This window comes from Chlamydotis macqueenii, chromosome 8, assembly GCF_036417535.1.
Source record: "Chlamydotis macqueenii isolate bChlMac1 chromosome 8, bChlMac1.mat, whole genome shotgun sequence".
Classification (NCBI taxonomy): domain Eukaryota; kingdom Metazoa; phylum Chordata; class Aves; order Otidiformes; family Otididae; genus Chlamydotis; species Chlamydotis macqueenii.
The window spans coordinates 27,493,561-27,516,298 of NC_141563.1; the positions used below are offsets into that span (position 1 = coordinate 27,493,561).

General features: G+C 59.6%; 3 protein-coding genes and 7 non-coding genes across 10 annotated transcripts; 6 read left to right on the top strand and 4 right to left on the bottom strand.

The window, feature by feature from the left end:
- Window positions 1-413: 413 nt before the first annotated feature.
- On the bottom strand, window positions 414-528 carry LOC147599965 (U5 spliceosomal RNA). Its single transcript, XR_015259307.1, has one exon. It is a non-coding gene; the product is annotated as a U5 spliceosomal RNA (small nuclear RNA).
- Window positions 529-2,628: 2,100 nt separating this feature from the next.
- On the bottom strand, window positions 2,629-2,743 carry LOC147599966 (U5 spliceosomal RNA). The gene has a single exon (XR_015259291.1). It is a non-coding gene; the product is annotated as a U5 spliceosomal RNA (small nuclear RNA).
- A 471-nt stretch (window positions 2,744-3,214) lies between these two features.
- On the top strand, window positions 3,215-8,091 carry RPS8 (ribosomal protein S8). The gene is made up of 6 exons (XM_086753801.1): window positions 3,215-3,307; window positions 4,158-4,264; window positions 4,630-4,729; window positions 5,904-6,079; window positions 7,046-7,175; window positions 7,928-8,091. Exons 1-6 carry the CDS (start codon window positions 3,304-3,306, stop codon window positions 8,035-8,037), a joined length of 627 nt encoding a protein of 208 aa, XP_086609927.1. The 5' UTR covers window positions 3,215-3,303; the 3' UTR covers window positions 8,038-8,091.
- On the top strand, window positions 4,007-4,091 carry LOC147599967 (small nucleolar RNA SNORD55/SNORD39). Its single transcript, XR_015259295.1, has one exon. It is a non-coding gene; the product is annotated as a small nucleolar RNA SNORD55/SNORD39 (small nucleolar RNA).
- LOC147599968 (small nucleolar RNA SNORD46) lies at window positions 4,436-4,539 on the top strand. Its single transcript, XR_015259298.1, has one exon. It is a non-coding gene; the product is annotated as a small nucleolar RNA SNORD46 (small nucleolar RNA).
- On the top strand, window positions 6,333-6,404 carry LOC147599969 (small nucleolar RNA SNORD38). Its single transcript, XR_015259296.1, has one exon. It is a non-coding gene; the product is annotated as a small nucleolar RNA SNORD38 (small nucleolar RNA).
- Window positions 7,629-7,700, top strand: LOC147599970 (small nucleolar RNA SNORD38). The gene has a single exon (XR_015259297.1). It is a non-coding gene; the product is annotated as a small nucleolar RNA SNORD38 (small nucleolar RNA).
- Window positions 8,092-8,748: 657 nt separating the features above from the next.
- Window positions 8,749-8,878, top strand: LOC147599971 (small nucleolar RNA SNORA35). The gene has a single exon (XR_015259305.1). It is a non-coding gene; the product is annotated as a small nucleolar RNA SNORA35 (small nucleolar RNA).
- Window positions 8,879-11,359: 2,481 nt separating this feature from the next.
- Window positions 11,360-15,227, bottom strand: BEST4 (bestrophin 4). Its single transcript, XM_086753799.1, has 9 exons — window positions 15,076-15,227; window positions 14,708-14,802; window positions 13,952-14,185; window positions 13,702-13,856; window positions 13,532-13,609; window positions 13,072-13,224; window positions 12,700-12,780; window positions 12,099-12,253; window positions 11,360-11,777 (listed from the first exon to the last, which is right to left on the bottom strand). Exons 1-9 carry the CDS (start codon window positions 15,225-15,227, stop codon window positions 11,360-11,362), a joined length of 1,521 nt encoding a protein of 506 aa, XP_086609925.1.
- A 1,700-nt stretch (window positions 15,228-16,927) lies between these two features.
- LOC147599972 (uncharacterized) lies at window positions 16,928-19,185 on the bottom strand. Its single transcript, XM_086753560.1, has 2 exons — window positions 19,120-19,185; window positions 16,928-18,878 (listed from the first exon to the last, which is right to left on the bottom strand). The coding sequence occupies exons 1-2, from the start codon at window positions 19,130-19,132 to the stop codon at window positions 17,644-17,646; spliced, it is 1,248 nt and encodes a 415-aa protein (XP_086609686.1). The 5' UTR covers window positions 19,133-19,185; the 3' UTR covers window positions 16,928-17,643.
- Window positions 19,186-22,738: the final 3,553 nt, after the last annotated feature.

Here is a 22,738-nt window from a genome sequence, read left to right on the forward strand (position 1 = left end):
GATTTAAACGCCGCGCGCCGGCGTGCCGCGGGGCCTACCGGGAAACGCCGGCAAGGGAGGGGCGGGAGCGGGAGGACATGACTACAACTCCCGGCATGCTCCGCGCGGGCGGCCGCCTACAGCTCCCGGCGAGCACCGGAGCACGGGCCAGGACCGCGGCCTCCGGGAGCGGCCGGTATGCTGGGAGGTGTAGTTCAGCGCCGCGGCGTGAGGGTGGCGGGGGCCGAGCGGTGGGCCTGCTGCCGGGGTTGGGACTCAGGCGTGACCGGGGACATGGTGGAGCACTGGGCAGCAGCAAATCTGCAGCTACAGAGGGGAGGCAAAATGGCGGCGCTAACCCATGTGAGCATACACAACAAACTAGGGATACCGGTAAAAGTACTTATTTTTCTATTTTTGACTGTGAAAGGGATAGCTCCACCGAAATGGAGCCTCAAAAAATTACTCGACACTCGTACTTGTTCCTCTCCACGGAAATCTTTAGTAAAAGGCGAAAGATTTATACGATCTGAAGAGAAACCAGAGTATACCCACCCCTCCGCTCCCGGCACAGCGCCCGCCTGCCGCACGCTCCATACATCAGGGCGACCGACGCCCGCCTGCCCCGCTCCCGGCTCCGCAGCCCCCGGCCCGGCCCCGCCACCGGCGCACAGGCCCTGCGGGCCCCAACAGCTCGCACCGGCACCGGGAGCGGCCGCGGAGAGCGGGACCGGGGCGGAGGGAGCGCGGCGCTGCCGCGGTGCACCCTGGGTATGCAAATCAGGCGGGTGGGGATGAGGCGCCGGCCAGTGAGGGGCGGCACGGGCGGGGGGCCGAGGTGCGGGGTCAGTCCCGCAGCAGGACCCTGCTCCCCGCAGACACCTGCGCCCCAGCCCGATCAGTGCTTGTGGCTCCCGGCCGTGGGTTAACCGCAGCAGTTAACCGAGCAGCACGGCCGCTCCCTCACCCCCACGGTGCGATGGGGGAAGAACTGGAAGGGTAACAGTGAGAAATTCGTGGTTTGAGATACAAACAGTTTAATAATTAAAAATATACAATAACAGTTTTTAAAAGTAAAGAAAATAAATTAAATAGAGATTACATTAAAACCCAGGAAAGATAAGCAGCAGGTACCCAAGGAGGGGTAGCCTGGGAGGAATACAGAGAAATTGCCGGAGCAGCCAGGGATCAGGTTAGGAAAGCCGAAGTCCTAACAGAATTAAATCCGGCCGGGGACATCAAGGACAACAAAAAAAAGCTTCTGTAGGTACATCAAGGATAAAAGGAAGACTAGGGAAAAGGTGGGTCCTCTCCAGAAGGAAACAGGAGACCTGGTTGCCAAGACATGGAGAAGGCTGAGTTACTCAACTTTTTTTGCCTCAGTCGTCACCAGCGAGGGCTCTAGCCACACCGCCCAAGTCACAGAAGCCAAAGGCAGCGACTGGGAGAATGAAGAACTGCCCGCTGGAGAAGAGCAGGTTTGAGACCTTCTAAGGAACCTGAAGGTGCACAAGTCCGTGGGACCTGATGAGATGCATCCGTAGGTCCTGAGGGAACTGGCCGAAGAAGTTGCCAAGCCACTGTCTGTCATATTTGAGAAGTCGTGACATTCTGATGAAGTTCCTACCAACTGGAAATCGGGTAATAACCCCTGTTTTTAAAAAGGGAAACAAGAAAGACCCAGGGAACTACAGGGCCGGTCAGTCTCATCTCTGTGCCTGTCACGATTATGGAGTGCATCCTTCAGGAAATTGTATTAAGGCACATGGAAAACAAGGAGATGGCTGGTGACAGCCAACACAGCTTCACTAAGGGCAAATCATGCCTGACAAATTTGGTGGCCTTCTATGATGGGATTACAGCGTTGGTGGATAAGGGAAGAGCAACTGATGTCATCTACCCAGACTTTTGCAAAGCATTTGGTACTGTCCCACATGACATCCTTCTCTCTAAACCGGAGAGACACGGATCAGGGATGTGTTGGGGTAATCCCAAGCACAAATACTGGGCAGAGAATGAATCAAAGGCAGCCCTGAGGAGAGGGACTTGGGGGTGCTGGTGGATGAGAAGCTCAACGTGAACCAGCAGCGTGCGCTTGCAGCCCAGAAAGCCAACCGCATCCTGGGCTGCATCAACAGGACCGTGGCCAGCAGGTCGAGGGAGGGGATTCTGCCTCTTTACTCTGCCCTGGTGAGACCCCACCGGCAGTACTGCGTCCAGCTCTGGAGCCCCCAACAGAAGAAGAACATGGACCTGTTGGAGCGAGTCCAGAGGAGGGCCACAAAGACGATCAGAGGGCTGAAGCACCTCTCCTGTGAGCACAGGCTGAGAGAGTTGGGGCTGTTCAGCCTGGGGAAGGCTTCAAGGGAGACCGTACAGCAGCCTTCCAGTACCTAAAGGGGGCCTGCAGGAAAGGTGGGGAGAGACTTTTGGCAAGGGCGTGTAGTGACAGGACAAGGGGTAACGGCTTTCAACTGAGAGAGCCTAAATTTAGATCGGATATAAGGAAGAAATTCCTTGCTGTGAGGAAAGTTGGCGAGGCACAGGTTGCGCAGAGAAGCGGACACCCGGGCTGCGATCTCCCTCTCGTCGCGCGGCCCCGGAGGATTTACTACTGCAAACCGTTCTGTTTTTAACCGATAAAGGGATAGCTCCACCGAAATGGAGCCTCAAAAAATTACTCGACACTCGTACTTGTTCCTCTCCACGGAAATCTTTAGTAAAAGGCGAAAGATTTGTACGATCTGAAGAGAAACCGGAGTATAACTTCGCTCCCTGCCCCGCACACACCGCCTCCCCGCTGTCCCTCAAAAGGACACGGCGACCCCCGCCGCTCCCCCCGCCCGGTCCCTGCAGCCCCGGCCCGGTTTTCCCACGGCACACACGTGCATGAGCCCACGCCCGGACTCCAGCGGCCCCGCAGGAGCGGCGGAATTTGCTGCGGGAGGCCGCGCCGCCGGCCCGCGGTGCACCCTGGGTATGCAAACCAGACGAATGCTAATGATCGCATGCTAACGAGGCGCGCGCGGCACGGCTGTAGCCCGCGGAGGCTGCTGCGCCCGTCCGGCCCGTCCCTCTGGGGCCCGCGGGCTGGAGGCCCGGGGCCGCCGGTGCCCCGGCAGAGCCGCCCCAAGCGCTGACACACGCGAGACCGGGCCCCGGCCGCCGCCATCGCCCGCCCCGTCCCCTCAGCGTCGCCGCGTCGCCAGGCAACGGCGCGCGCCCGGCGCAGGCGGCGCGGTGACGTCACGACCTCGCGAGAGCTCGCCCCGCCAAACCGCCCCGTGAGGCCCCGGCCCCCCCCCTTTGCGCCAGTGCTGCACCATGGGTGAGTGGGGCCGCAGCCGGGACCAGCTGCCATCCGCCGCCATCCGCCCGCCGCGCCGCCGCTGCCCGCCCCTGCCGCTGGCCGGGTGACAGCGGGGGGTGCCGCCAGCCCCCAGGGCCCGCCATTGCGGGCGGCTGCGACGGCGCCGAGCCGCTGGCAGGGGAAGGGTGCTCAGGCCCAACATGGCGACGGGCGGGGGAGGGGGGGCGGGCGGCCTCGCCTTTCAGCAGGCCTCGACCGCTGAGCTCGCTCTCGGCGTCTTCTGCAGATGAGGTGGGACGGCTTTCTAGGGGGCCCAGCAGCAACGATGGGGTGGGGGCTGGCCTTGTGAAAGACTTAGCTGCTTGACAAGGGGTTTGTAGGGGACCCGGGAGGTGGGGGTGCACTGGGGAGGTGGTCTCTGTTGGGGACCCAGCAGGCTGGGTAGAAGCAGGGTTGAGTTGGGGTGTTTTTTGTAAGGACTCGGCATTCAGGCAGGATGGGGGTCCCTTCCCATAGAGGACCTACCAGACCCAGCTGATAGTTTAGGGTGTTTGCTATAAGGAGCCTGGCAGCCTGGGGTGGGGCACTTCCCATAGGGTCCTCAGGCCATGAGGTAGGTTGGGAGGCTACTTCCCAAAGGGATGCACATCAGACACGGTGGAGGGAGTTTGTCTGCTTTGTACAGCCCTGCTGGAAGGGAGGAGGTCGAGGCGGATCTGAGTATCAATGATGAAGCTTCTCTGACTGCTGCATAAGGCTGAGTGCGTTGTGCGGATACCAACCTTGGAGAGCTGAGGACTCAGAACCGTCCCCTGCTGCGGCCAGGTGGGCTCTGTGCCACCCTCTGACCACACTGCTCTCCACTCAGGTATCTCCAGGGACAACTGGCATAAGCGTCGCAAGACTGGGGGCAAGAGGAAGCCCTACCACAAGAAGAGGAAGTATGAGTTGGGGCGACCTCCTGCCAATACTAAGGTGGGTGATTTGGGGAGGGTGGTCAGTAGTTGTGTTTTCAAACTCAGGGTGCTGGTTGTGTGCCGTTAGAGGCTTAAATATATACTGAGTTTTGTGAGTGGTTAAATATCCGTCACTGCTTCTTTCCCCTATGTCTACGGAAAGCAGTGATACGCTTTTGCAATAAGAGGCAATTGGAGTGATGAAATTTTCACCTTAGGTAGATGCAACAGACCGTTTTGGTCGCTTACTGTGTCTGCCGATGCTGGGGTTTGTCATAGTTACACTGACCACATTGCCTTCGAGCTTAGGACTTGGCTGGGTCCTGCGTGAGCCATGCAGCGTTCCAGCACCACCAACACCCTGGTGTTTGCTTCTGACTGTAGATTGGCCCACGCCGCATTCATACAGTGAGGGTTCGTGGTGGAAATAAGAAGTACCGTGCTCTTCGCTTGGATGTTGGCAACTTCTCCTGGGGATCGGAATGTAAGTACATCGTAAGGCTGATGTGTTGGAAGGGAAAATTCTTTTACAGCTGTGCTGGCCTCTGGTACCGCTACAGAGTAGGGAGATGATGGTGCAAGTGTGGATTTGTAGGCTGGGGTTGGACATCGTGGAGCTTGCAGACTGGGTCTGAAGCAGCATGCATAGTGATGATAACTTTGACCTTATGTGGCCTTAGGGGACTGGGATGTCTGCTAAGTTCACGGTGATTGGAGTGTCATAGTTACACTGAGTGACATGCTCGTGTTACGTTTTTACTGGGGTCCGGAGGGAACTGCCCAGGGGCAAAAACATCAATCTGGGTAGTTCTTAATAAATGCGACTTCTTTTGTTCACTGATGAACATTTACCAAAAGTTAGATGATCTTGTATGGGAGGCAGAAGCCTTGAGGGTTTTTCTGAGGTGGCCTGGCCCTAGGACAACATTAGATCAGCACGCGCAGTTTACTTCGTACTCGTGCTTTGCTGAGCGAAAGTGGGAGGCACAGAAGTGAGAGGGGAGTCTTTTCCCTCAGAGCAAGGTGGGTTTTCTCTGAACTGCAAATTGAAAACCGTGTAACTGGAGCCTGGGCCCAGTCAGTGTTACTCACTGTGATGCTGAGGCCAGCAGTTAGTCAGGTGGTGTTCCAGTGACCAGCCTGGCGTGAGGGAGAAAGGACATGCTTTCTCCTCAGTCATCACAGAGGGTTGTCCGTACTGTGGAACGTGCTGTCACTCACAGACAGTACTGCAGCAGTGGAGGACTGAGTGTACGTTGCAGAGCAAGGATGAAGTACGTGAGCAAAGAGGGGAAAACCCATCTTGTGCCTGGCCTTTGTGCAGTGTTAGTTGGCATCTGCTGAGGCATCTTCCAGTCCAGAATTTTTTTTTTTTAGCAGTGCCAGTGTTATTTGAAATGCGTTTCAGCAAGGCCATAGATCCCAGTTTTTCACCTGGGGCGAAGCAGTTTCCAGGTGTGGGCTTCTGTCCTAGGAACAGAAAGTTGGACTGATGAAAAAATAGATGCATCTCTTAGTTAAATATAAGTCAATGCCAGGGAAACTGGGGGGCATTTGGTGGGGTGATGAGTGTGAGGTGGTTTGAGGGTATGTGAGACGGACTGTATACTCAGTTGTCTGATCCCTGTAGGTTTGAATTCATACTCTTCTTTTGAAAGGCTGCACTCGCAAGACCAGAATCATCGATGTCGTCTACAATGCTTCCAACAATGAACTGGTGCGGACAAAGACCTTGGTGAAGAATTGCATCGTTCTTGTTGACAGCACCCCATACCGGCAGTGGTATGAAGCCCACTATGCCTTGCCCCTTGGACGCAAGAAGGGTGCCAAACTGGTATGTCTGGCATTGTTATCATTGTTTTTTGACTCCTTGCAGACTAGAGTCTGCCCTGCTAGAGGCAGTTAGCCATAGGGAGTGGACAGTGCCTGCCAGAATAGGGTTGAGTACCCATCCATGATCAGTGGTTGTCTGGGCTGTGTTCCTGTCAGCTCCCAGGAGAAGTCTGGCTCAGCGTTGGGTACCACAGAGCTCTCTGAGGTGTTGCACCTGTTTGTGCCCCAAGGACCTGCCTGCCAATCTCTTTGGTCTTCTAATGATGATACCTTGTCCAGTTCTGCTACTGAAGGGAGAGTGATGACATTTTATGATGCTGAGGAAGACTTTGCAGATCAGGTCCTTGTGCTGAGGAGGGATTCTTTGATGAGAAGCTCGTGGATTGCTAACTGAATTTCAACTTGCTTTTGAGTGTTTCTGTGTCTTTTACTATCTGGACCTATCGTCTCTAATTTTGTTCCAGATGCAAATCCCAGGCTGCTAGAAGGTGTTTAAACCCCCATGTGTAGCACTCAGCTTAAGGTTGTCTTCTTGCGTTACAAACAAGGCCCTTTTAGCTGGGCAGTGTGCAATTCGGAAGCACGGGGAGAGCTTGTAACCTGTCTGCCAGGACTTGCACCGCACCCAAGTGCTCACATTATGTCTGGAGAGGGAAAGAGCATTCACTTTTTGAAGGAAGGATTATTTTGTCAAGGAAACCTTTGCAGTTTCATTTGTCTGAGAGCGCCCTTCCCTAGGGCACTGTGCTTTGTTGTCAGCAGTGGCTCCAGTTAGCAACATTGCATTTCTTGGCCTCAAAGGGGAAATGCAGCTCCTGGTTCTGTGAGGCTGAAGTATTTGTACTTCTGCCAGGTACGACTTGGGAAACAGTGCAGTGCTGAGAATCCTTTGTATGAGTGGGGCCACCTGCACTAGCAGAAGGTGGCCATGTGTTTAACCTTCTTTTGCCTACTGTCTTGTTTCTAGACTCCTGAAGAGGAGGAAATCTTGAACAAGAAGCGTTCAAAGAAGATCCAGAAAAAATACGATGAGCGAAAGAAGAATGCCAAGATAGCGAGTATTCTTGAGGAGCAGTTCCAGCAAGGAAAGCTACTTGGTGAGTCCCTGGCAGCATCAGCGTGGGGGTGGATAAGGGAGTCAATGCACAAACAGGATGCCAGATCAGATCATCTTCTTAGTCTTGGGATCACTTAGAGTTCTACTCGCTGAGCTAGAGCTACCTGTAGGATGAAAGCAATGGGGTGTTCTCCATATCTGGAGGAGTATCTTCTGCATCTTAAATGTAACTTGTTCTTTTATCTTCTCTGGAGATAGCCCAGTTCTGGCAGGAACGGGAAACCTGTAGCTTTAATTGCTACATGTCCCAGCCAGACTACTGAAGTTGATCATTCCTGGTTGGCATTTGAGAAAAATAATGGGGCTCGAAACTTGCAAAATCAGCGGAGATGTGTGGGCTGCATTTTGTATCAGAAAAATGTCCTGTGAACATGTAACAGCTTTGACTGTTACATGCTTTCAAGTTGTGGAGAATAGTTCAGTGTTCTGAAGTCTTCTGGTGACGAGACCTGCGTCCAGTTCTGCTACTGAACTTGAGCGATGACAATCTGGAGATCTGAAGAGGACTTCAGCAGGGACTCAGTCCAGCAGGGCACGTTCCAGAGCGCAGTACCGTAGGGGGAGGTACCAGAGCCAGCACGTATGCTGGTGTGTCTGTTACGCATAACAAGTTGTGCCTAACTTGTGCTTTTGCAGAGAGACTGCGTGCAGCCTTTTTTTTCAGTTTGTGTGTATACTGGGGTGGTGGATTGGATTACCAAACTTCTTTAACTGGATGTCTTCTCCTTGCAGCCTGCATTGCCTCCAGACCTGGACAGTGTGGCCGAGCTGATGGCTACGTGTTGGAAGGCAAGGAGTTAGAGTTCTACCTGAGAAAGATCAAGGCCAGAAAAGGCAAATGAATAAAAACTATTCTGCTGAGAAAACGAATAAAACCAAGAATCTACTACAGTAAAGGGGTTGTGTGCTCATTTGTGCATCCAGGGTGGAGGGGGCTTGCATAGCTCCTGCCTGCTTCCTTCCTACAAAATGTGAAGGAAGAAGAATCTCTCCTGGAATCCCTGAGCGCTTTTGTGTCTTCAGGCAAACTCTGACTGCATGCTGTCAGCTAAAACATCTCCCTGGGTTCTAGGACAGTGACATAATGGACCAGTGGGTGTGGAAAAGAGTTGTCAGACTTGGCTCAAGTGGAGAATTGCCAGTACTGGAGACCTGCGAGCAGGAGGAAGATGCAAGCGTCCACCCCCGTTAAGAGTTCTGGCTTTGGGGTAGCTGCCAGGGTCTGGCTGGCGTGCGTCCCCCTTTTCCTGTGGTGTGTTAGGTCAGCGCATGCTGCATTTGGGGTCCTGGAGCGAGGTGGGTGGGGAAGGGGCCCTGCTGCCTCAGGAGAGGGCTGTGTGGGGAGCAGCCCTGCAGTGCTGTTTCTAAGATTGCGTTTGTGCTAAGTCTGGGTGAAAACTTCTCTCACACCTCCAGCCTCCGCAGCCAGTGCCTCCTGCCTCCGCTCCCATCCTCTGGTTTGGGCCAGCAGCCCGTTTTGCCATTGCTTGGAGTTCCCTGCCTGGTGCTACGGTTGCCTTCAGGGTCTGGTGTCTTCTTTTAACCAGCCTTGGCTGCACTGCTCAGCGACCAGCTGGTCTTTCCCTGACCTCCTTGGTCTCATTGCAGTGCGAGATAAATTCCTTCTAGCAGAAGGGGCTGGCCCTCATCACGGTCTGTCCCTTTCGAAAGCTGGGTACAAGCTCCAGCTTTCTGCCCTGTCACTTGTGGTGGGATTGGAAAGCTGTGGCAAACAAAAGTTTTTTTCCTGATGTTTTGGGGCATGACATGTCATTGGGGCTCCTGGTTTTTACAGAAGGCCAGCGTGATGGATCTCTGCATCTAGCTGCCAAATTGTGCAGGTATTGGGGTGAGGTTGGGAGCCCAGCTAAGGGCTGGTCCTGGGGCTGTAGGGGCAGGCTGGACTCGCACATCTCACGCATGCCGAGTGGACGCACTGCGTGTTTCACCCCACTTCTGTATTTTTACAAAAGCCTCGTTTATCTGTAGGAGCGCTCTGGTGCAAGGCGGGCTTCCTGCAGCCTCAGCTTCACAGTTCTTAGCTCTGGACTGAAGGAGATGGTCTGTGATCATCTTGCCCCAAGCAGAGCTGTGGCCAGACCCCTGTCTACTGCCTTAAAATTTAAGTTTTTCCTGTGCTGCTCTGCCCAGGCTGCTGTATGTGGCAGCAGGAGGTGGTAGCGGGCTCAGCTGCTGTGGGGAGCGGGTGTTCACCCTGCCTTGCTGGCAGGGAGCTGAGGGTGGGCCTGTGCCGCAGATGGACCTGCACCCTGACCTGTCGTGCGGATGGGCGCAGCAGCATGGTTGTGCTGCGGTGGGTGTGCGTTGGCGTTGCCTTGTGGCTTGGGTCTGCGCTCATGTGAGCGCTGCTAACACAGTTCTGCCTGACTGGGTGCAACTGTGTGCTCTGGGGTTCCTGGGAGCCTGGACTGGGTGGGACGTTTGCACAAGCACATTCCTTCTCCATAGTGATCTGGGGTAAACTTTCCCTGCTCTCCAGCAATGCCTGCATTCCAGGGAGGTGGGGCAGAGGCAATAAAGGAGGGATGTGTCATGGCTGCTTCCTCCCAGTGTGTTTCTTCTCCCCAGTTGCCCTCTGCAGAGCGCAAACAGGATTTGGGGTGTTTCTGGGGGACTTTGTACAGACGGAGAACCTGAGGCTGACAAGGGAAGTGACAACTTGGTGTTGGAGCTGTAAACCTGGCCCCTGATGAGCAGGGTTATGGCTAATTCATCAATGCACACTGCTTATAAAGTTACTGCTCTGGAAAACGCAACCGCGCAGGGCGACAGCCCGTGGGAACAAAAGCAGCACCTGTCGCCCACCAGAGCTGTGCTGTGGGTGTGACGTGGGAACGGGATGGTGGCAGCTGGCCAGGGGCGTGTGGCACCTGGCTCCCACGGTGGCACAGGCAGCTTGGCCACAGGATGTTTGGTTTCTGGTCGGGCCCTGGCGTAGCCCCATGGATGCACACGGGGATTTACCTGCCTGGGAGGACCAAGCCTGCCGTGCGCTGAGCCAGAAAGATGGGCAGGGGCTGGGGTTAGGCAGAGCTTTAGTCTGGCTAGGTTTCTGAGGTGCCAAAGCCCGGTCTAAGGGGCCTTACCCACTTCTGCAGGTTGGTGCGAGGGCTGAATTTAAAAAAAAAAGCTACTTTTCACACAATGGGTGGCTGGCAGTGTAACCCAAGGGAGGGCCACTCATCATCCTGAGTGCTGCTCCTTGCTGCTGAGTGGCTCTCTCAACTCCACGCTTATTAACTTTGGGATATTTTCACGGGACATGGTCCAACCCAGAAAATGAGCTCGTGGTTACGCTTTAACAGGTCCAGCAGTGGCCTGCAGGGTAGTGGAGGCGGAGTGGTGCTCGCTTGCTGGAGGGAGACGGCAGCTTTAAAGGAAAGGTGCCTTTGGGAAAGGGGACCTTGCAGGAATGGGAAATTTTTAACAGCTCTGCTAGTATTCTCAGGGCAAACACACATGTCTGAGTGCAGGAACCCTTCTACAGGGGCTGAAAGCATCTTTCTGGCCGTATCATTCAGTCTAATACCCCACAACTGTCACTGGTGTCAGTCCTTGGGGCTGTGTTCTTTTTGCCCCAGGAGAACATGCTTGTTTGTTGGCAAAATCCAAATTCATCAGCTTTTTGGATAAATGTGATGTCCCTGCTGTCTTACAGATGGCAATGATTTTCCAACAAGGAAGAACCTCAAAGCTAAGGTTGGCAATAACTTTATTAATCTTGAGGGGACATCTCCATCACAGTGTTGATCTTCTACAAGACTAACGCCCTCATCCCATCCCTTGCTTGGGGTTTGGGCTGTTCTCTGTCCCCTGCGCTGGGCCATGGGAGCAGGGACTGAGCCTGGCCAGCTGCCAGTCAGCGGCATCATCACACAGATGGGCTGAAGCCTGCAGTTTTGGGGCCAACAGCTGGTACGGAAGGCTCTCTGCCCAATCCCAAACCCACCAGGATCTTCCCATCAACCTGGGGACGCATCTTGGCTTGGGCCTGGTGGCAAAAGACCTGGTGATGTCCTGGTTCTGGACAGGGGTTCCGAGGGGGGTGTCTGGGGACAGGGAGCTCCGTGGCTTGAGGTGGTGGTGCCTTGGGATGGTGGCAAGTATTCTGCCCTCTGGAAAGGGGCAGATTTTGGAGCAGCCTCAGGGCTCACAGGCCTCTGGCCGATCAGCCCCGACGCTGTCGCTGGATGGTTCCTTCACCTGGATCAGTGGCAGCTCCTTCCTCTGTGTTTTGGAAGCCTCCGGCTGCCGGGCCCTCCCTGGGCGACAGCCAGGCGTGGTGGACTCACTGGCCCGGCTCTCCTCGTCCTCTGTCTCCTCCTCCTCGATGCGCGCCACCGACTCGGGGTCCTCGGAGTGGTTGGGGTAAGGGGAGGGGAAGCCGCCATCCACCCGGGGACGCCGCAGGTGGGCCTGGGCTCGGCTTCCCCAGCCGAAGTTTTTGATGCTGATGGCAGGGGACGCGGCGCTGAAGAAGCGGCTGAGCAGGGGCGTCTGGATGCGCGGCATGCTCGGCGAGGCCTCTGCCAGCTGGCTCTGCTCTGCATCCTCGCACATGCTGGGGGAGCACGGTGGGGTGATGGGGACAGGCTGCCACCCTCCGCAGGGATGCCCAGCACCACTCACTGCCTCCATCCCAGTGCATTTGCAAGCAGGGAGCAGCTCCAGGAGGCCACATCCCTGCCCCCGCGGCTCATCCGTCGCCCAACGCAGCCCCCCACGCCTCGCAGGGGCTCAGCAATGCACTCCCAGGGGGGATTTGCTGTTTGCTCACTGTAATTGGGCCCAGGGGGGGGAACGAGCCCTGTTGTGCTACTGCTGCGCCGAAACACTCGCCCTCTTTTTCTTCTCCGGCCCCAGGGCTGCGCCGTGCACTCACCGCATGTCGAAGGTGGAGCCCAGGAACGAGGGCTTCAAGGTCTCGGCAGCTGTGGCCATGGTGTAGGGAGGCTGAGCCGTGGTCTCGTTCCAGTATTTGTCCTTCACGGCGGGGGGCAGGTTCTGGTACATGTCATCCACGGAGAGCAGGGACACCTGGGCACAGCAAAGGCAGGGGACAGGGGTGGCTTTGCAAGGACATGAGCAGGACCAGTGGCTGCAGATGCTGCTCCTGGTGCCAACTTGGCTGGGCTCTGCGAGGGGCCGGGGAAGCGCCGGGTTCATCTCCTGGCTGCATTTGGGGTTTTGCCCTTTTGAATGGTTCCCTCAAAGGTGAGGGGCTGAGAAGTGGTGCCAGGCTGCTGAGCGTCCCGTGGCGGGGTGCTCACCCTGCCGCGGGGAGCGGAGACATGAAGGGACAAGGCACAGCCCTGCTTCCTTGCATGGCCTTGCATGGCCTTCCAGGCCACGGACAAGGACCTGCGTGGCCAGGAGCTGGGCTGGGGGCCGGCAGGGCACAGTTCCCACTGCCAGGGACAGGGACGTCCCTGTGCCCCGACTGCAGCAGCCCCCACGCAGCATCAGCCTGGGGTGGGACCCACCTGCAGGTTCCTGTCTATCAGCTTGTTGGTCTCAAAGTCATCATCATCTTCTCCAAAAGGGTTAATGATCTGCTCTGCAACCTGGGAAGAGAGAGGGCCAGGTGAGATAGGAGAGTGGGGACAGGGACACCATCCCATGGGGCTCTCCATCCCCTGGTCTACCCGTGGGGCACCTGGAATGTGCAGGCTTGGAGCTCTGTGGTGCCCCAGTGTGACGGCTGGGCCCGGAGGATGTGTTCCCAAAGGCTGCTAGCAGTGAGGTGGCTGGTGCTGTGCCCTGGGCCAGCCACCGCGGCAGTCCAGGGGGTGCTCAGGGCCACCTGGCCACTCCCAGCCCAAAAAGCAAAGCCCATCTGCCCGGCCACCTCTCACCTTCAGCCAGCCAGCGTAGAAGAAGAACTGGAGGAGAGTGGAGAGGGGGATGTACATGTCCAGGTCCCCCTCCTGCCCTGGCTCCAGTGGCTCCAGGAACTGCCGCCCGACAAGGCAGAAGGCAAAGAAGGAGTAGACAGCGATGGTGACCACCTGCCAGGAGCACAGGTCAGCCAGCAGTCGAGGGGCACAGGAGCAGCAAGGATGTGACAGTCTCAGCTGGTCACCAATGCTCTTGTGGGCTTAAGGCTTAAACCCCACTGTCCCACCAGGGCCATGTCCCTGCCAGGCTGTGAACCAGCGGCCGTGCCGGATTCGGCGCCACGTTCAATGGGGGAGCACAGTGCTCCCCATGAGAGCGGAGTGAGGAGGCTGTGGGGCTCCTCTGCCGTTGTGGGGTGGAAGGAGCTGGGATCTGGGATCTGGGCTCAGGGGAGGCATGGGGTGCGTGGGTACCCACCTGCGTGTACACCAGGGGGATGCTGATCCAGTCGTAATGGAACAACATGCTGCACTTGGCCCGGTAGAGGTTCAGCTCCTGGGCAGAGAGGACAGGGACGGGTGATCTGGGCTGTGCATGGCACCTGGTCAGGGTGCCTGGTCCCCCCTGGGTACCTGGCCCCAACTCACGTCCATGAGCAGGCGGAGGGCCACGTCGTCGTGGATGCGGCCGTCCCGCCTGGCCTGGGCTGCCAGGTTGGTGAACCACACGCAGGGGATCCAGTACTTGTTGAAGTCAGAGTGGAGGCTCTCGAACTTCTTGCGTTCGTCCTGCGTCATGAAGCCTGCGGTGGGGCAGAGGCTCAGCACTACAGCCCCTGTGTGGGGAGGGAGAGCCCTTTTGGGGACCATCCATCACCCCCAGAGTTTAGATCCTCACCTGCTTCCACCACGTGATCCATGGTGGGGAAGCGCTTGAGCACCCTGGTGCTGACGGAGCGCAGGATGAGGACCGCTGACAGATTGGCATAGCGGATGAGGGTGCGCCGCAGGATCCGACCCCTCTCGTCCTTGCCGTGGACGTTGCTGGAGATGACGCACATCAGCTGGTCGGGCAGGGGGATACTGGTGTACTGGGCCCACCACCGGTTCACGATCAGGGTGACGTAAAAACCTGCACCAAGAGACAGAGCGTGGGGGGCTTGGGGTGGCTGGGCGGGGGGCTGAGGGGAGAACGAGCCCATGCCAGGAGAGCTGCCACGTTTCCAGGGGCGATAGATTTCTCTGTGGCGGGGAGATAAAGTGCATGTTGTGCTTCCCTTCGGGCTGCCCTCCCCTGGGGTGGAGGTGGGGATGCCCCCAGCTCTTCCCTGCCCTGGGTGTGGGTGGCACAGGGTAGGACAGCCACCTCTTGTAGATAAGGTGTCCCTTTCCTGCGTGTGAGGAGGAGGGTGTGGAGCAGGCCAGGGGAAATCACAGCCCCGCACTGGCATTCCCAGGGGCACGGAGCTGCGCTTGGTGGGTCTGGGAGCCAAGCGCCATCCCTGGGGTGCCAGGCTCCTCCATCCCCCATCTGATAGTGTCCAAGGGATGTTTCGGCATGGGGTCAGCATGGACAGTGGGGGCATCCCCAAGCCGCCAGTGCCGGGGTGAGAAGGGGACCCCCAAATCCTGGGTTCAAGGGAGGGAGCCGTACCTAGGACAAAGGACATGGGGATGAGGTCCGTGGAGCGGTTGCAGTACTGAGCCACTTTGGTGTAGAGGCGCTTCTGCTCCTCCGTCAGCAGCCGCCTGCAGTGGACACGCAGCGGGGTGAGGGACACACAGCAGGGCTATGGGCAAGCGGTGGGGCTGGGGCGCTGCCTCACACCTCTGCAAAAAGCCATTGCCTGATTCCTCTTCCCCTTGCCCTCCCCTGCCCATGCCCACCCTCCCTGGGGGAGTCCCCTGGGCTTCTCCCCTCCCTGCAGTGACCCCAGTCCATGACCAACGGGGCATCTCTGCACATCCCAGTGGGTCAGCGGGGAGGGACACGGCTGGCGGCCACACACCGACCCCGCTCACCGGTAGACGAGGCTGAGCACGGCGTACAGCACCATGAAGACGATGAACTCCTTGTACAACAGCTTGTAGATGCTGCCTTTCCAGCGGAAGAGCAGCTTGGAGAAACCTCCGAAACGGGAATTGGCGACTTTCAGGGTGTAGGAGATGGTCATCGTGGCTCAGCCCTGCACGTCAGCGGAAAAATCCTCCTCTCACTGTGCTGGTTAAACCAAGGAGAACTGGGGTTCCCACCACCGTCCAGGCTGCAGGGCCTGGGGACACGCGCTCGCTCCCACACTGAGTGCTATGGCCCATCGGCAGGATTGGCCACGCACCCCCCTGCCCTCCTCACACCTGCCACAGCTGCTGCTTGCTCCCTGCCTGCACCCACCTGTCCCACCGGTGCCTCTTCCCCCTAAATACCCCAGCACGGGCCCGCGCAGCCGAGCCCTCCCTGTGATGGATTGGGGCTATCAGAGACAGGGAACAGGGAACTCCGCGTTGGTCACACCTCCCTGCCACCAGCCACGGGCGGAGATTTTGGTGGGGGCTGCGGGTGCTGGAGCCCTGGCTGGGCATGCCCAAGTGGGGCGGTCTTGGGTCGTTCCCCTTTGCAGCCACAGGGGCTGAATTTAGGCTCTGTGAGGAGGGGAAAGGATGGAGGGTTGCATCGCTCCTGGCAGCCCTAGGAACAGGACCCTGGTGTGCACGGGCGGAGCCAGCACCCAGGGAGGGCTGTGGGATATTTCTGGAGCACGGGTGAAAAATGCACCCATTGCTGCCAGCAATGGGCAGCGCCTGCGGCCGTGGGCCGGGCTGCAGCCCCTGGGGACGCCTGGCTGACCCCTGCCTGTCCTGCCTCCGCTCTGTGATGGCTCCTGGTCCCTCCACGTCCCCAGGGGGGCCCTGGGGATGGCATGAGCTGGGGGACCCCAGGATGCCCTGGCTGCAGTACCTGGCAGGGGTTGATGGAGGCGTATTAAAGGCTGGCACTGGGTCACTTTCCCAGGGCCCATGAGGGAGCAGGACAGGAAAAATTCCAGCAGGACATAAAACCGTGGGAAAATATTGTGAGTGACAGCGAGACATGCAGGGAAATCGTCCTGTCCTCATCCCTGACCCAGGCTGGGGCTGGGACTGAGCACTGCCGGGGCCCGTGGCTCGTCCCACTGTGGGCTGCTGGAGGCCACGCCACGCTCCGCAGGAAACGCTGCTTCCTTTGCTGGCCGGAGCACTATGTCCTGCCCTGCTCGGCTCCCTCCCTTCCTGCCTGGGCACAGCGCCTGGCCAAGGCCCGGGACAGCTCCAGTGCGGAGCGAGGCTGGGGCTTCCAGCCTGGGAAACATCCCACTGGGCAGGGGGGACAGGGTTCGAGGATGCCTGCGTCCCCTCCATCCCCAGAGAAGGGCTGGAGCACCCATGGGTGAGAGTCACTGGGGCGGTGCCTGTGCTGGAGTGATTTACAGCTCCCCCAGCCTTTGCCCCGTTCCCAGGAGCCCCACAAGTCCCTGCCCCGACCGGGAACTGCAGCATTTACAGCGAGCTGACACCTTCCCCGGCCAGGCTGTCAATCGTGATGCAAGGCAGAGGCTCTGCTCGCCCTCAGCCCGCGCCCAACTCCGCTCCACTGCGGCCACAGAGCTGGCTACTGGGTGAGACCCACGCTGGGGCATCACCCAGGGCATGGGAGGGGAGGTGGGGTAGGAGCGAAGCCTCCCATCCCTGCACTTCCCCACGTCCCGTCGGTCGGCTCCCCGTCACCGCAACCCGCACAGACACAGGGATGAAGCCACACTGCCAGGAGTAAAATTATTTATTTCTTATTGGGAGCTGGGTCCTACAGCCCATCGGGCAGGAGAGGCTGCAAGAGGCCCCCTCTGGTGCCTCCCTGGGTGCGTGTACACCTCGTGCACCTGCTCACACCCACCCATGCACAGTCCTTGCACACGTGTGCACACACATTCGCGCATACAGCAGCATGTGTGCACCGGCTGTTTCAAGCCCCCATGCCATGCTGTGAGACACGGCGGGATGTCGGGTGGACAGCAGGCAGGACCACCCCAGGCTCTCCCTGCCAAGCCCAGGGCACCCTGTCCACCCATGACACCCCCCACAGACCATGTAGGCAGAGCCAGTCCCATTTCATGTCCCCAGACTCTGTTCTCTGTGGGCTGGGGAGCAGCAGGTCTGTGCCAGATGCCATCTGGCTCCGGCGAGAGAGGATGGAGGCCCTGGTTGGTGGGTCTGGTACACACTTTGTCACCTGGTCCCCAAAAACAGCCCCCACCTCCTCTCCGCATCTTTCCTCGGGCACTGCCAGCCCACATGTCCCCAGATTCCTCCAGCCTGCAGTAGGATCCCCAGTGCCCAAAGCACCCTGGCACCCCCTGCCCCACTGCAGCACATGGCAAGCGAGGGGTGCACTTGGTAGCACAAGGGAAGGGATGGGAAATTGGGGGTGCAGCTTTGCAAACAGCCACCATAAGCCACAGCAGGGCAGCTCGTGCCTCTCCTGCTCTGCCAGCTTTCACCGCCGCCTGGCCCCTGCCATGCTCCTGGCATGTCCCGGTCACAGCCTGAGTCCCAGCATCAGCGCAGGTCGATGTTCTCGTACTCCAGGTTGTCCGAGTCCTCCAGCTCAATGCCGGGTACCAGGTTGTAATAGTTGGTCGACTGATTCATGTAGATCTTCTCCCGGTCAGCAGAGTCCTTCAGGACTTCGCTCACGCTGACGGCGTCCACCTCTGGCTCGCTGGCCCCCAGCTCCTCTGCCCTCAGTGCTGGGGTGTCCCGCTGCCTGCTGGGCCCCCCGCCCTGCTGCCCTTCATAGATCGGCACTTGGGAACTGCTGGAGGATCCCACCTGGATCTCCACCTCCTCATAGAGGTCTTTGCCGCTCTCCAGCAGGTCCATGGAGGGCTGGAGCAGGACGTGGCTCGCCAGTGGCACCTTCTTCTTGGTCTCAGAGGAGGCGGCAGGCAGCTTGTAGGGGACATAGCGGTGGGGTTCCGCTGGCACTGGCACGTTGCCCCTCTCTGCTGTGGCTGGGTGGCTCTGGGACTGGCTGTGAGGGCTGTAGTTGGTCTTTCTCTTCCTCCTGCAGAAGCACCAGGTGATGCTGGCAAGGATGAGGAGAGGGGGCAGGCAGATGAAGAGGGCAGTGAGGCTGTGCGAGTGGCACAGCTCACCTCGGGGGATGCTCCAGAGGTCCACACCGTGGTACCGCTCCGGTGTGTGGCAGATCACCTCAGCGGCCAGGCTGGGCCAGCCCTCCAGGTTGCTGAGCAAAGTGCAGCTGCAGTCCCAGCTGTTGTTGGAGAGCTGGAGCTGGAGCAGGGAGGGCTTCAGGAGGCTGGCAGGAAGGGAGGTCAGGGCGTTGAAGCCCAGGTAGACCTCCTGGACCTGGGTGGATGCTTTCAGGAAGGACTTAGGCAGCTCCTGGAGCTGGTTGCTGTCCAGGTAAAGGACCCTCAAATTAGGGGCATCTTCCAAAAAGCTTCCAGGGAGACTTTCCAGCAGGTTGTGACTTAAGTGCAAGATCTCCAAGGCAGGGGGAGTTCCCTGTGCGTCGCTGATATCCGTGATGCTACAGTGCGAGAGGTCGAGCTCCCGCAGTCCCCGCACCCCTACCAGCACGCCCCAGTCCAGGTGGGTGATGTTGGAGCTGGTGAAGTTGAGGCAGCAGCTCTCGGGGAGCGGAGCGTGCCGGAAAGCCTGGAAATCCATGGGCTCCGTGCAGTTGCAGCTTTGCAGTGCGGCCGGGAGGGCGAGGCCGGCTGCGAGCAGGAGGCTGCCCCAGAGGGATGCGGTCCCCAGCCCAGCGCCTGCGAGGAGAGCAGAGGGGACGGGTGACCCTGCTGTGCGACCCCGCATCTCGCCCCAGGGAAGGGACCCGCGTCCCCTCAGCGCCCCCCCGCCCCGCCCCGCACCGGAGCCACCTCCCAGGGCCGCCGCCCGCCCGGGGCTGTCTGACACCGGACGTCCCGCTGCTCCGGCCCCCGACCCCCAGTGGCTGTGTCCCCCGCAACCCCCCTCGCGCCCCCGAGGTGCCCTGCCCGGCCTCACCCGCACGCCCCATCCTGCGGGGCCGCTCCGCGCCCCGTCGCGCTCCCCGCCGCCCGCGCCCGCCGGCTCCGCCTCGCTGCGGGGCGGCCCCGCCGCAGCCCGCCCGGCCCCGGTCCCGCCTCGTCCCCGTGCCGCGGTCACCCTCCGGCCCCCTGCGCGCCGTCCCGTCGCTGGACCCTCCGTGCGGCGGCACCCCCCCAAAATTCACCCCGGCCCCCTCAGCCAACCTGCCCGGTGATCCCTCTTCCTCTGCCCCCCCTGAAACCACAGCCACCTCATTCCTTCCCCATCGCTCCCCTCTCCATCCCCCAGAAGCAATGACCCCTCCCAGCCTCTCCCAGTTTCCCAGTTTCCAGCCCCATCCATACTCCATAATCAGCCCCCCAAACCCGCGGAAAGGGGCCACGCTGGGCTCTGCTGAGTTGCCCACCCTCCTGGGATGGGGAGAGGGCTCTGCCCGGCTGGTGCCCACCTCTGTGCGCGGTGTGACCCCCAGCCTCGCACCGGGGAGAGGATGCAGGGTGGGAGTGCTTGCAGGATGGGGACCAAAGGGGCCAGCTTCTCTCTCCAACACTGGACCCCTCACGGCTTCCTTCTGTCCTGCAGAAGGCCGGGAAGGAGGAGCTGGGTCGGACACGAGCGCTACAGCCCACAGGAAAAGCGGGGCTGGAGATGGGAGCTGTGTTCCCACACCCTGAAAGTGGGTGTACGCTCACTGGGGTGTGAACCGGGTAAACTGAGGCGCATGGCGCGGTACTGACAGCGCTTTGCTTCTGTAGGGGCAGGTGAGACGGGACCTGGCCCCAGTGCCGGTGCGGTGCTGGAACCTGCTGGGGCAACTGCGGTGGGACAGGGCTCTGGCGGCTGCTTTTCAGCCTGGCTCGGGTTGCAGAGTGCTGGAACGCCCTACGTGCTGCATACCTGGGATGCCTCAGAGGCCTGGCAAGCTCAGCACAGCAGTAGTAACAGCGCTGGGGTTGTTTCAGGCTTCCTTGGGCCACCCATGCTATCCTGAGGGATGCAGCGGTATTTGGGGGCTTCAGGAGTTTAGTTCCTTGATTTCACCCCTTGCTCATGGCTCAAAACCGGCGCCTTGGGTGCTGCTCTCGTGTCTCAGCTCTGGGACGCTCCAGCCCGCAGTGGGAGACCAGCAGCTCCCCTTGGCACAGACCCCTCGCCCGGGTCTCTCCCAGACCCACAAACCCTGGCAGAAGGTGGGCGTCCAGCAGCAGGACCTGCCCTGTGCTGCTGTGGCATTGTGTCCTGAGCAGTAATTTTGGGGTGCCAGCACCTGGCGCTGTGCAGCAAACACTGCAGCAACGAACCCTTCCCCAGGGATTTCTGCTGGGGAGCAGTGATGGGACGGGCAGAGCAGAGAGGGAAGGAGGGCTGGCCAAATCCTAGTAGTTGGGGTGGGACGCAGGAAACGGCCATTGCAGGAAGGGAGGTGCCGGCAGCACACTGGGCTGGTGGGGCGAGCATTGTCTCCCGAAGTGCCCTGGACACGGTCACACAGCCCCAGGCTGGCACCCATGGGCTGGAGCTAACACCCTGCTTGGGGTAAAGCCCCCCAGCTCCCCCCTCTCCGGGGCAGCAGCTGAGCCAAATGCCCCATTGCAGGAGATTTCAGAGGGCTCCCTGAGCCTCCGCAGGCTGGATCTGGCCTCCTGGGGGTACCTTCCAGCACTGGCATTTTATATACCATCCCAGATCCCAGTGCTTCCTTAATCCAGAGGCATCCGAGTCCTTTTATCTCTCCCTCCAGGCAACTCTGCCTAGATTTGCAGCTTCCCCTCTGTGCATCCCCAGCCAGCCCCTGGGGCGGGTCGGCCTCCCTGGTGCTGGAGCTGGTGCTGATGCTGGAGCTGGATCTTCCTTCCCCAGCTCAGCTGAGGGACCAGCCACCTCTCCCTCCTCCTGGGTGGCTGCAGCCTGGTGCTTTGCAGGAACTCACCGAGTGAGAGTGCTGAGGGAAAATCCCGCTCCCAAGGGGAATTGGGACTGTCACCCCAATCCCAGTGAGCTGCACCCCAGGCTGTGAGGGTTGGGGGACCAGGATGGGACCAAGCCAGGTATGAGTATCACGGGGGATGGAGATCCCACAGCCTCTCCGAGCTCCTGCAGTATTTTACCATGCTCACAGGGGAAAAAAAAAGTTTCCTACTGCCTAGACAGAATTTTCCCTGATGCGACTTGCGTCAGGTGCCTGTCCCCGTTTCGCTGTACACCTCCCCAAAGAGCCTGGCTCCCTTTTCCTCTAACTCCATCTAAATAGCTGCGGGCAGCCGGGAGCTCACCTCTGAGCCTCCTCTTCCCCAGGCCAGGCAGGTTGTTGATGTTAAACCACGCTTCCTTCCACCGCCCCAGCTCCCTGACGGGAAAGTCTCCGGCTGCCATGCTGTGCATCACCGCGGACCCCAGCTGCAGGTGGAAGGGGGCTTCTCCCCGCCTCCATCCCTTTTGGAGAAGAGATGTCTCAGCCCTGGTGGGGTGTGGGCTGTGGGGTCCACCTGTGCCTCCCAACCCAGCCCGAGGGCTCGCCCGGAGCCAGCGGGGAGCAGGAGCAGAGCCGGCAGCTCTCAGCCTTCCCTGGTCCCTGCGGTTCCTCTGCGGGGGACTCCAAGGCAAGCCCCACACAGGTCGTCCCGCCACCCCCGGGCAGGTCCCCTGGGGCCTCCCTGCACCCCTGGGTGCCCCCACCCACGCGCAGCCTCCAGACGCTGACTCAGCTCTGCCCGGGGAGGTCCCGAGCTGGGGCCTCCATCGGAAAACCAGCGCTGCCCCGTGATGCCGCCCGCGCCCCGGGGAGCCCCGGGGCTCTGATGGAAACTGGCAGCGTTCCCCACGGGGCAGCAGCCTCCCTGCCTGCTCCCGCAGCGCCTGTGCTGCTGGGCGGTGGGTTTGCACACCTTTCCTCTGCAAAAGCTGGAAACTTGAGAAGAAAAAAAAAAGCAGACAGATCCGGCTCGTTTCCTCTCTCGCTACACGGAGGTTTGCTCCGCTTTCTGCAGAAAAAAAAAAAAAAAAAAAAAAAAACGGGTTAATTCCCCCCACAGGAGATGTGCCGCGAGTGCACGGTGCGAAACCCTCAGCACATTCAGGAGCAGATCGAGCAGCGGTGAGCAGAGCCCTGAGCCGCCCCGGGAAGCAGAGGTGGAATGCAGAGTGGGGAAACTGAGGCACAGAGCCAGGGAGGTTCGCAGTCACCCCGTGCCCGGTACGGAGCGCAGGAAGGGCAGCAGGAGCTGGTTCTGAGGGGCTCTTGCAACGCTGCTGCTCCGGGCTCGTGGTGGGCCGCGGGTTTGCGGCCACCTCTGCTGGCTCCCACGCCCGTGGGGAGGGAGCGATGCCCAGCATCCTTCCGTGGCCTGTTTTGGGTGACACCGAGACGTGTCCTCCTCACGGCCGTTAGAGAGCAGCACCGCTATGGCACTCTGCCCCGACGGCACCCCACACCGGGGCCAGCACCGCCGGGCCCACCCCGCGACAGCACAGCCCCCAGGAAGCCTGGGGCAGGGGGCTGCCCAGGTGCCGAGGGGCGATGATGGAGGTCCCCAGTGGGACAACCCCGCAGGTCCCCAGTGCGGGACTGGCCAGCGTGGGCAGCCGCAGGGGACTG